Source organism: Protopterus annectens, chromosome 5.part0, assembly GCF_019279795.1.
Source record: "Protopterus annectens isolate FY-2018-M chromosome 5.part0, PAN1.0, whole genome shotgun sequence".
Lineage (NCBI taxonomy): Eukaryota > Metazoa > Chordata > Ceratodontiformes > Protopteridae > Protopterus > Protopterus annectens.
The window spans coordinates 361,133,318-361,145,434 of NC_056735.1; the positions used below are offsets into that span (position 1 = coordinate 361,133,318).

A 12,117-nucleotide genomic window follows, 5' to 3' on the forward strand; every position below is an offset into this window, starting at 1 on the left:
CTCTCCTAGAGTACTTCCCAACTAAGAGAGGTAAGGCAAACACTTGACACAAGATGGAGGATCTTGGATTTCCTAATGTAAAAGCCCAGCACAAAGGATTCAAGTGCATTTCAACAATACACATCTAAGTGAGAGATTTGCAGATGTTCTTCGTGTTTCACTGTTGCAGTCATTACATTTGGGTTATCTGCTTGCAAGGTAGCCCACAGGTGGCCTGATTAACAAAGTCTTGGGTCCTGTGTTGGTTGCTGTCACTTCTTCCATGACGTCAGGGGTATAAAACATGCAGCCGATGCCATTGCATCAGTCTTTTGTGCCGTGCCCGAAGCAGAAGCAGTTCGCAAGTGCCGGATTTCCAACTCCTGAAATTTTTCGTTTGAGTTTCAGAACCGAAGTATTCAACTAAAGCCAAGTACCCCGTTGGAGAAACTCTTTCTTGCTCCTTACCGATGTCAGTAAAAGTTAATAATTGCATTACTTATGGAAAGCAAATACCTCAAAGATTTTAATTCGTACTGTATTCCTTGCCTAGGCCCTGACCACGATGTACCTTGCTGTCGGTTTTGTGCTTTATTTAATCAGCGCACTATCCGTTGTCTGTGTATTTTCCCTTTTTAATATTTTGGTTCTCGGTTTAATTATCCAGATATGTCATTGGTTAGCCATCCGACTACTGGGATTCCGAACAAATACAAAGATAAAGACAGACAGACCGCCGAGGTCCAAAACTGCAGGCAACGCTACTCCTAAGCCAGTTCGCTGGTACTCAGTGAGGTGCTTTCGCAGCCCCTGATACCCGCTACTTCTGATTCGCAGGCCTCTACTGAGACCCATTTGGAGTCCTGTATGCCACGAGATGCTTCAACTATGGAACCCGTGGATGTCTCTACCTTGGATGGGTCCAGAGCCGCTGTGCAGGCACCAGCTTCTGAGGGTGTATTCAGGCCTATGGACTTTCATATTAAATCCATGCCTCTTTCATTACTTAGGCCTAAATCTCGAACCATGCCTAAAAAAAACAACCCTCAGGCCACATGCTCAGGCCTCTATGCCTAAAAAACAAATGATAAGAATGGCTGAAGATCTAATAACTCTAATCTGGGGTAGCCCAACCCCCTTTCTAAGAGGCCTAGGACCAAAGTGGTTTATGAATCTTCTGACCAGGATTCTGTTTTTTCTGATTCTTCTGATGATTTGAATTTGCCCTTATCTACTTATGAGGATTCTGATGCAGAGGACTCCATTCCCTCTGCTTCCCCTCCAGAGGATTTTTCTTTTGGGGAAACCTTACATACACTAAGGGAGCATTTCCACTGGGAAAGCCAGGATTTTTCTAATTCAGAAAAAGAGGCTTAGGAATTTCTTACTCCTACCTCAGCATAGGCCTTTAGCTATTCCTCCTGTACTAGACATTGTTGATGCTTTTTCAGAATGTAGTTTGGCCCGTGATTCATTGCCTCCTGCTCCCAGAAAACCAGACAGAGATACTACAGGGTTCCTGAGTCGCACAAGTTACTTTTTAAAAATCTTATTGCGGATCCAGAGACTATTTCACAGGGGCCCAATGGTATTAAGGCTTCTAGTGCTAAAAATCCTACCCCTTCTGATGGGAGACTCCAGGGCGCTGGGTAGATGGGGTAAGATTTACACTTCTGCAACCTTGGCCATTAGGGCTTTAAACTGTTTGTCATATGTTAAAGTATCAGCAGCATGTTATTGGATTGCTTAAACAGAAAATAATGTTGATTCCTGACTCTGTGGAAAATAAAGAATTACAGGATTTACTGCATTCTGCTGAACAAGTTGGAAAACATACTTTGCAATGTGGTTTTGATTCATTAGAGGCCTCTTGCAGGGCTGCTGTTACTGGGTCTGTCCTGAAAAGGCAAGCTTGGCTTAAGGAGCAGTCTTTGCTTGACCATGTTAAAGCTAAATTGTTGGATGCTCCCTTAAATGAGGACAGCCTGTTTGGCAACAAGACTGAAGAAGTTCTTAAAAAGATGGAAGATACAGTGAAGTCTATGCAAACTGTTAAATATTTCTTACAAGTTCAGCCTCGTAGATTTAGTAGGCACTGGCCCTCTAAGAATTGGGTCCTTTCCAGCCCCTTCCAGGTGTTCTCAAGCCAAACCCAGACGCAGCAAAAACCCCAGGTTTCAGTCCCAGGGGACACACAGGACTAAGCAGTGGGGGGCCTCCACTTCCAAATCTGGGAGTAATAAGACTCCCCCCATGGTAAACTGTCTCAATGACTTCCTTTTAAAATTTCCAAACACTTATCAACTGACTGCCCCTTTGGGGGGAAATATTGCTCTTCATGCAAAGAACTGGGAACTTATTTCCCAGGACAAATGGGTTTTAAATAGTGTCCCAGGGATACAGATTTCACTTCCACACGTTGCCAACACCAAGTGGGTGGCTGGACCTACCCCCAAATCAGTGGGCAGAGGCCCAAAAACAAGTACTTTCTCTCTTGAGCATGGGGGCTATTCAACTGGTACCATAAGAGGAAAAGGGACAAGGTTTCTACTAGAGACTTCCTGGTACCCAGAAAAGACAATTCATGGCATCCTATCCTGGACCTGTCTACTCTAAACACCTGTTTGGAGATTCCAAAATTCAAGATGCTGACTCCTCATTTACTTCCTATGCTAGGCAAAGATGCCTGGTTGGCAACACTAGATTTAAAAGAAGCATACCTACGCAACCCAGTCAGGGACTCTTGCCGAAGATACCTATGCTTCAAAGCAGGCTAGACGCACTATCTGTTCTCTGCACTGCGCCTAGGGTATTCACAAAGTGCCTAGCTCCAGTTATTGCATTTTGCAGGCAAAGAAGTGTTCAAATATACCCATACCTGGATGATTGTCTAATTCAGGCAGAAAGCCAGGACATACTTTTGAATCATCTGGCCTTTGTACAAAGGATTCTAACTTGTCTGGGTTCATAAACGAAAAAAAATCACACATGGTACCCTGTCAACAGATTTTATATTTCTGGGAGTAAGCTTGAATACAACTTCCCAGATGGCCTACCTCACGCCAGAGGAACAAATGAATCCTACTTCAAACAAGTGGCTACAAAAACCCAGCTATTTGCAAGACAAATACTGCAAGCCTTGGGGTTCATGGCCTCCTGCATTCTTCTAATTCCATATGCAAGACTGCATATGAAGAAACTACAATGGTATCTAAAAAGCGTATGGTGTCAACATTCTCAGGATCTAGAAGCAATGATTCCTGTCATACCTTGCCTACGCCTAGAGTTCCTTTGGTGGGCAGAGGCCTGCTACCAAAACAAGGGACTACTTTCACACCACCCCCCCTGCAGCCCAAACCCTAACAGGCGCATAAGACTATGCATGGGGGGCTCACCTGGCAGGGAAGTGCATTCACTGCAAATGGAACCAAAGTCAAATGCACCTGCATATCAATCAAAAAGAAATGTTAACTGTACAGAATGCTCTGACAGCCTTCAAGGACCACATTCTTCCAGGACAACTGATGGTAAAGACTGACAACACCACTGTTATGTGGTACATAAACAAGCAGGGGAGTACACATTCTTGCCCCCTCTGTAGACTAGCCATGGCATTGTGGAGCACAGCCTTGAGCTACCAAGTGCACCTATAAGCTCAATTCATGCCTGGAAAGTTAAATACACTGGCAGACGGATTAAGCAGAAACCTCATGGACCCACACGAGTGGAAAGTGGAACCAAGGATTTTCAACATGTTGACAAGCAAATGGGGGAGCCAAGATATGGACCTTTTTGCCTCTCCCCAGAACTACCAATTGGACAAATTTTGCACAAGGACTGCCCACAAAAGCCTGGAAAGTGGATGCTCTGTCCTTCAGCTGGAAAAACCTATCAGTCTATGCCTCCCCCCCCTCTACTCTCCAAAGTACTACTAAAAATCAAACCGGACAAACCAAAGATGATTTTGATTGCTCCAGACTGGCCACGCCAACACTGGGTACCCCCTCCTGTGCAGTGTCACGGTTATTCCCCTGGCACCTGCGTCGGACTCCTTCCCTGTTGTCTCAGCAGGAGAACCAGATTCTGCACCCTCAGCTTCTAACCGTGAATCTTGCAGCCTGGCTAATTACTTAATCGCTCTTTTACCATCCCTCAGTAAACCTGTGATGGATATAATTTTAGAGGCAAGGAGGTCTAGTACTAGAAAATCCTAATCTGGAAAATGGAAAAGATTCTGTGCCTGGAGCCAGTCTCAAGGGATGAGCACAGCAGCGCCCAATTTACTTCAGATTTTACAATACTTAACTGAGATGCTTCACAAGGGCCTGTCTTTTTCCTCCATTAAAATCCACGCCTCAGCCATTTCAGCTCATTATAACACAGAACCACCCCTCCTCTTCTCGTATCCACTGATCAAGCAGTTCCTCCGAGAGGCCAAAAATTTGAGTCCACCCAGGAGAGCTCCAACCCCAGCCTGGGACCTTAACTTTGTTTTGGAGAAACTCACTCTACCGCCTTTTGAGCCAGCTATTACTGCAGACTTAAAATTTATTTCTTGGAAAACAGCTTTCTTTTTATCAATCACTTCAGCTAGAAGGGTTTCTGAATTACAGGCCCTTATGGCAGTGGAGCCTTTCATCATCTTTCATGCGGACAGGGTGTCCCTCAGAACCAATCCATCCTTCATGCCCAAGGTGGTATCCAGTGTGGCTCTTCATCAGTCCATTAATTTGCCAATCTTCTTTCCCAATCCACAGAACAAAGGGGAACGGATACTGCATTCCTTAGATGTGCACAGACAGCTCAGATTCTACTTGGACAGGACTAAATCTCAAAGGAAATCTGAACAACTGCTGGTAGCATTTGCTGCAGGGGCAGAGGGGAAGGCTATTTCAAAGCAAACCATTTCTAAATGGATAGGCCATTTCATTCATTTATGCTATATGCATCATGGAAAGCCTATCCCCCAGGGGATCAGACCTCACTCCACCAGGGCTACATCTACCTCTACAGCCTTTCTCAGAGGCATCCCTACCAGGGACATCATAGAAGCTGGTATCTGGAGTTCTGTACATACTTTCACCAAGCATTACCATTTGCCAATTTTCTCTAAATCCAGAGATGGCTTTGCCACTGCAGTCTTGCAGGGCCTTATAGCTAGTCCTAATGCTATCTAAATTCCTCCTCCCAACCACAGCTTTGGGAATCTACCCAAATGTAATGACTGCAGCAGTGAAACACAAAGAACATAGTACAGTTATGTACACTTACCATATATGTAGATGTTAGAGTGTATTCACTGTTGCAATCCTGGTTACCCTCCCTCCAGCCCCTTAACTTCTTTTGGCTATACCTCTACTTTCCTTTACTATGCTTAAAAGCTTTTTGGTGTATTTGCTTTTTTGTTGGAGGTATATCAATGTGTTTTTATAGTTAATTGCTTCCTATTAGGGGGGCACCTGACATCTGGGGCAAGAAAAACTGATGTAATGGCATAGGCTGCATGTTTTATACCCCTGACGACCTGACGTCATGGAAGAAGGGACAGCAACTGATGCAGGACCCAAGACTGTTAATCAGGCCAACTGAGGGCTACCTGCAAGCAGATAACCCGAATGTAATGACTGCAACAGTGAATACACTCAACATCCACATTTATGGTAAGTGTACACAACTGTACTTTTTCTTGAATTTCCTAATTCACTTAGACCAGATGACCACGTACTGCCACTAGATGGACTGTCCCTTTCCTCTTAATGTAAAAATATAAAGAAGACTGAGCATGTAATGTTACCACAAAACAACTTGAACTACCTGGACAAGATAATTTCAAATATTAGGGACCTTTAAAATTATTTCAAGTGCAAAATCCAATAAAGCAGTAGCACTCTGAACAGTTAAGTGAAGTGCAGTATAATATTGTATCTGCCAATAATGGAGCAGGATTAATTCAGGACCCTCTGAGTGTGGCAAGGGTGCCAAGCAGATGGAGCTCTGGGAAAATGAAAAGACAATATGTAGTAAATGAGGTTTATTCAAGAGCAATACTGGTTTGCTGGGTGGGCATTCGTATTACAGATATGTGGAAAACAGTGGGTGGGAAGAGTACTTAAATTGCTTACCCAAGCAATAGCAATGAAAGGGAGGTAGGTACTCTGGAAATCTGATTACCGTAAGTGTCAGAGACCAGAGAGAGAGCTTTTTGCTGCAAGAAGCTACAAGTCAGTGATGCCAAGTAGAGTAGAATTTCAGAAACTGAAGCTTAATGTCTCATTGGGGGTTGGGTCAGAGACAAAGAACAGGTGAACAGAAAGGCAGTGGAGTGTAACTTTAAACAGAAGTAATCAAAGTGCAAGACTGGCAGCAAATCTGGAATATAAACAACTGTAAAACACTGAAGAACCTCCTTTGGCCAGAATTTAAAATGCACCCAATACTGTAATTCTACCATAGTCTAAGGCACTACACTATGCAAAATACCAGTAACACTGGAAAAATGCAGTAATGAATTACTAAAGGAGGCTCAAATCTGGCGGCAATTTACAGTTTTGCCACAACGGTGAATGAATCTACAAGACTTAACCCTCGGGTAGGATTCATAATCAAATGGCTAGCTTTTACAAGCAATTGTTCTTGTAGAGATAGAAGTATAATGTAATGCGTATACAAAATCTTCTCACAATTGCAAATGAAGCTACAAGATTAAGTCAACAAACAAATGAATAAATGAAAAAAGAATAAACATTTTGGCTAAAACATGGAAAAAGCAGAGGAGTACCAAAAAAGTGTAAGCAAACTGATCACTTTAAGTTCAATTTAAAATAATTAAGCTGAAGGAAAATAAAAGCCTTTTTTGTTATATAAAAAAAAAAATGATGTTACTCGCATTTCTGGATTATCCACACCTCTACGTCTTGCATAAAAACTTTTAGAATGTAGTCCATGCTGCAGTCTAGTTTTTCCCACCTTCAGTTCCCTCTGCACATCTGGGGTGCACAGAGTTGAGGTGGGGAGTCTATCAGTTTATCCCTCTATTTTTTGCTAATCTTTCACTCCTTTTCATGCAGTAAGTCTCTTTTGCTACTGTTTTGTTCATAAGATTACTTTGTATTATCTTGCCTACTAGAAAATTTATTTTAAATGTTTCATATTGACATAGGTAGCCAAGGGCTTCTGCTGTAAATGCATTACTTTGCTGACCTAGTTGGATGATCCCTGTAAACAAATATTAAAAATGTTAATGAGGTTGAGATTGTGGTGGAATCACAAAATTAGACGGATGTATAACAGGAGGAAGAAAATCATGGCAAAAATTAGGAGATGCAGCACCCAGCAGGATAAAAGCACTCGTCAAACTAAAACAACTGAGAGGACAAATAAAGTCTAGTAAAGCCAAGTGTGAGGTAAGTTTGGCTTCCCTGTCCAAGGGCAGCCACAAAGCATTCTTTAGCTATTCCGCAACCTCAAAGGCAATACACAGTTGTGTGCAGAGCCCATTGTAAGTGGAGCCACCTATACTAAGCTGGAAGATGTAGGAAACCTCCTGGCTGATAAATTCAGCTCCAACTTTACTCCCCTCTCCCCCTCAACCTTGCCTTAGGAAATATCAAATGCAACTCCTCCTACTATCCCTGGGTAACAGGTCCTTAATGGTCTCTGTAAGACCAAGAACAGTGCATCAATGGGCCCAGACAGTATCCCAGGATGCCTTCTAGATGGCATGAAACATGATTTATCAGGGCCTCTGGAATTACTATTTAACTGTAGCCTCCAAACACGCTTTGTGCCTCATGACTGGAGAAAGGTAACAGTCATCCCTCTGCATATAGGTGGGCTGTCTACAGTACTAGAAACTACAAACCCATAAGTCTCACTAGTTTTGTATGTAAAGTCATGGAAAGAATCATGAAGATGATCACTAGAGATATAGTAAAGCTCCAGACACTGGACCCAACCCCCTTTGGTTTCGTCAAGGGCAGATCATGCTTATTCAACCTGGTGGAATTCTTTGAGACGGTCACCAAAGCAATGGTAGTTCACACTGCCTACCTTGACCTGGCCAAGGCATTTGACGCAGTACCCCACTCGGGCATTCTTGGCAAGATCACCCAGTGGATAGGACTTAGGAAGTTAGAATTGGGGAGTCCAACTCTACAAAGTGGCCAGTCACAAGTGGAGTCCCTCAGGGATCAGTTCTTGGACCGCTCCTTTTTGGCATTTACTTCTCGGAAGTGAAGGCCAATGTCAGTGGTCTCTGGCTGACTAAATTTGCAGATGATTGCAACTTAGGAGCTGTCATTGAATCTCACACTGACACTATGTTTTCCAGGAGGACCTGACACAAACAACTGGTGTCAGAGCCATGGACTAAAACTAAATGCCAGGCAGTGCATAATAGTATCCTTTGGGACATTATGCATCCTTGGAAACTATAATATTGGCAACACACCCCTTTGAACCGACCCAGTAGTCTGGGACTAGGGGGTGCACAGATAATCTAACCTTTGATCATCATGTGTCTACAGTGGTGAGGAAATCATTCTGTGTTGTGCAACTTATAAACAAAGGTATGGCATCTAAGTCCAAGGAAGTCGTTGATGCACTGTATTTGGCATTCATGACCTATCATTGAGTACAATGCCCCCTTTGGTATGTGCCTAACCAGGCATAACCAACAACTGGAATGTCCACAGAGATTCCTCACTAAAGGAATACAAGGCATAAGTAATATGTCCTATGCAGACTGCCTCAAGGCCCTATCCCTGTATTCTGTGTCTTGCAGGCTTTTAAGGGGAGATCTATGCCTAGCATACAGAGCATTGTCAGACCCCTCTTTGGCCCTCCTGCATATCCACAGACAAAACAGTACTAGAATTAACCGTTCTAAGGACCTAAACCTTGCCTGTGATGTAAATAGGATGTGCTGGAGAGAGAGGTATGTTTCCCAGAGACTACCCCATCTATGGAACAGGCTCCCCATCCATGTGAAGCAGAGTTCTCACTAATCCAATTCAAGTGCAACTTGGGACAATTGAATGGGAAATAGGAAATTCATCCCTGATTTGACACCTATGTCCCTAATGCAAACGGGTAACCTGTAAATGGTTCATCTCCCAGGGCCATGCTTACACTTATCAAGGGTATCAGAACTTGTCAGAGATTTTGGGATGCATGGCTCAGCTTAAAAAGTCCCTTGTGGTCATTAGTCTAGTAAACACCTATGAACCCATCAAGAGTGCATACTGTCTGTCAGGGAGCTTCAGCTTTCCCTATCATGCATCATAGCCATACCTCTCAAATATCCAAGTTTTCAAACTTTTGCTCACTCACTCCTAAAACTGGAATTATTGCGTAGTACTAAGTTTAGTGGTACTAGCATTTAAAAGGTATATATAGATTGAGGTCTAATTGCATTTTGCTTTGTCCATAACTCTCAAGGCAAAAGTTGATATGATCTTTTTTTTCCTTTCCCTGTCTGGGTGGAACTTTAACAGGGCAAAAACAGATTAGAAGATGGCCTAACTATATGTCTATCTTTATTTCATGACATGAAGCTGTCCAGCGGATGGGATACAAAAGACTGGTATAGAATGGTAGGGGATGAGCTCTGAAACTTTGTCCAGATGTAGGGTCCTGCCAATGACATGGATCCCTGAAGTTATAATGGCAGGAGTGACAACACTCAACATCTGTCATAGTAAATGACACAACTGTATACCTTACTGTAGTTTTCTGATTGTGTTATGTTTTGTTAGGGAAAAGACAGTGTATGCAGCTGTCATCTAAGTTTGGAGCTTGTTCAGCTAGTGTGGAAGCTACCTGTCAGGTTTCTTATGCAGTGTAACCGTGTTTGGCATTTGTGCAGCAGCTGCGTAGTCTTTGGTTTTGAAAGTTGCTTGTAATATCTAGGTCTTAGACTTGCCTTCAGGGTCACCATGATCAAAATCATGCCCCAATGATGGACACCACTGCGAAATATATGACCCTGGAATGATGTCCTGTTTGTTAGCTAGGTTAGACGACCTATAAAATGAGAAAGATATGTACTTACCCTAATTATAGATTTGGCTAAGCACGTCCATCCTCATTAATCTACTAACCCACTTCCTCTTCCTGACATGGTTTGGAGGTTTGTGTTTATCCACTTTGCATGGTATACCAAATATCTACTGAGGAGGGTCCTCAAGCAGAACATTTTGGATAAAGAGTGATGTTTATTAATGTAGTACAGTTTCAGAAACAGAGCTGCTTAATATTTTGTGGTTTTAGTATAGTTAATGAGGATGGACCTTCTCATCCATATGTCATAGTATCTGCATATTTTTCCAGTTTTATGCTTATCTAAACTTTGCATCCTACCATGCAGCTTTGGTGAAGTGGATGGGGAAAAGGGGCTTATGGATGTCACATTTTTGGAGCTGTTGCATTAGCAAAAGTAGTTGTTCCACTGCACAAATGTGTATTTAATTTTGTTATAAGTAACCACAGTGGAAAACAAAGTTTTCTATTCTGTCATTATTTGAATCATTGCTCTTGCACCTTTGTCACAACATTTGTTCTGTTTTTGTAGTCAGACCCAGCGAAGTCCTCATGTATTTTATCGCCATGACTTGATTAACCAGCTACAGCATAATCATGCTCTTGTTACTTTAGTAGCTGAGAATCTTTCATCTTACATGGAAAGTATGAGGCACTATGCAAAAGGTAAGTACTCTTTACCTCTGGTCATTATCTCCTACAGCTGCTTGGGCAATGCTTGCCAAAGACAAAATGTTATTTTGCTACTTGTTCATTAAATGTTATGAAGCTTGAGTTCTTTGGAGAATACAGACATAGTTGATCAAAATTGGAGAGAACACTTTTAATGCTGACTTGAGCATTGTGATTTGTTGGGACATGGTGGGTTTTGATGCAAGTGTAAAGCTATGTTGGCTGGACTAGTTTTAGATTAACTTCTGTGAAAATGCTGAGTGTGTAACATTGAGTTTGTGTTCAACTAAGCGATAACCTATCTGTGTTGCAAAAACAAATGCTGTCACTTGAATGCAAAGATGAAAATGAATAATGTAATCTTTTGAAAATCACTTCCATTAGTTTAGCAATGTTTGCATTTGACACTTGCAGGTGGCAATGTATCTAAGACTGTGTAATGGGAGATGTCCTTCTATTCCCATGTTGCAGTATTCTTACTGTGGGATTCTCTGCCTTGAGCGACTCCAACATCAGCTCCTATACAAAAGCTTAAGCCTGGTTGCTGTTGGTGCGTGGAACGTCACACATAGGGCCATAAACCAGGGACCTTAAATGTGACGTCTGCATGCACAGACCTCAGACGTTTTCTGCCGCATTTGAACGTCAGATGCATCGTGTCACTCTACTACCTTAAAGACGTTTAAAGCCAACTACCCCATTGGGGAATTCTAACAGTTTATCGCTTCAGCTTGGTTTGCTTGCTTGTTCTTGGCGGATGTCTGCTAAGAAGGGTAAATGCAGATGCGGATGTCAAATTCTACATAAGGACTCCCATGACCGTTGCGTATTCTGCTTAGGCCGAGAACACAACCATACGCCAATCCTTCGTCCCCAAAACGCTTATAAACTATCTGGCTGCCCTCAATTTATATTTGGAAAATCAGAGGCTTAAAAGGTTAGTATTAAGGATGGACCCAGAGTCAGCCACCCAGGTGGAACCACCAAGAAAAAAAGGCCAAGCTTTCACGGCCTACTACTACTTGCCTTTCTGTCGGGTGCCCTGCCAACCGCAGATATATGGGTTGAGGGACATCCGCAAGAGCCATCTACTTCTGCATATCCCCTTGAGGATGCCACTTCTGAAGTGTCAGCCAGCACATCTGCCGAGGTTGCTCAGATGTCATTTACTACCAAAGTCGAGGGGGAACCAGGCTCCACCGGATGCCTGTCTGGGATACAGGAATCTGTCTTTTGCTTTAGGTCAGACCCCGGAAACTAGGCCTTCTTTCCCTTCCAAAAATATCCCTTCAAAAAGAAAACAATAGACCAAACATTTAGCTGTCTCTCCTGAGGGACAAACCTGACTGGCATTCTTTTACGCAGCCCTTGATGCAGGCCTTCATGGCCCTTAGGCCCTCGGCCTCCTCATCTTCCACATTCCACTAT

The 12,117-nt window shown here is 42.9% G+C and overlaps 1 protein-coding gene across 1 annotated transcript in view; it reads left to right on the forward strand.

The window, feature by feature from the left end:
- USP9X (ubiquitin specific peptidase 9 X-linked) overlaps positions 1-12,117 on the forward strand; it is a 5,037,693-nt gene that overhangs the window by 1,282,185 nt on the left and 3,743,391 nt on the right. Inside the window, exon 11 of the mRNA XM_044071835.1 lies at positions 10,550-10,683. Coding sequence (XP_043927770.1) covers positions 10,550-10,683 — 134 coding nt within the window. The remainder of the gene's footprint in view (positions 1-10,549; positions 10,684-12,117) is intronic.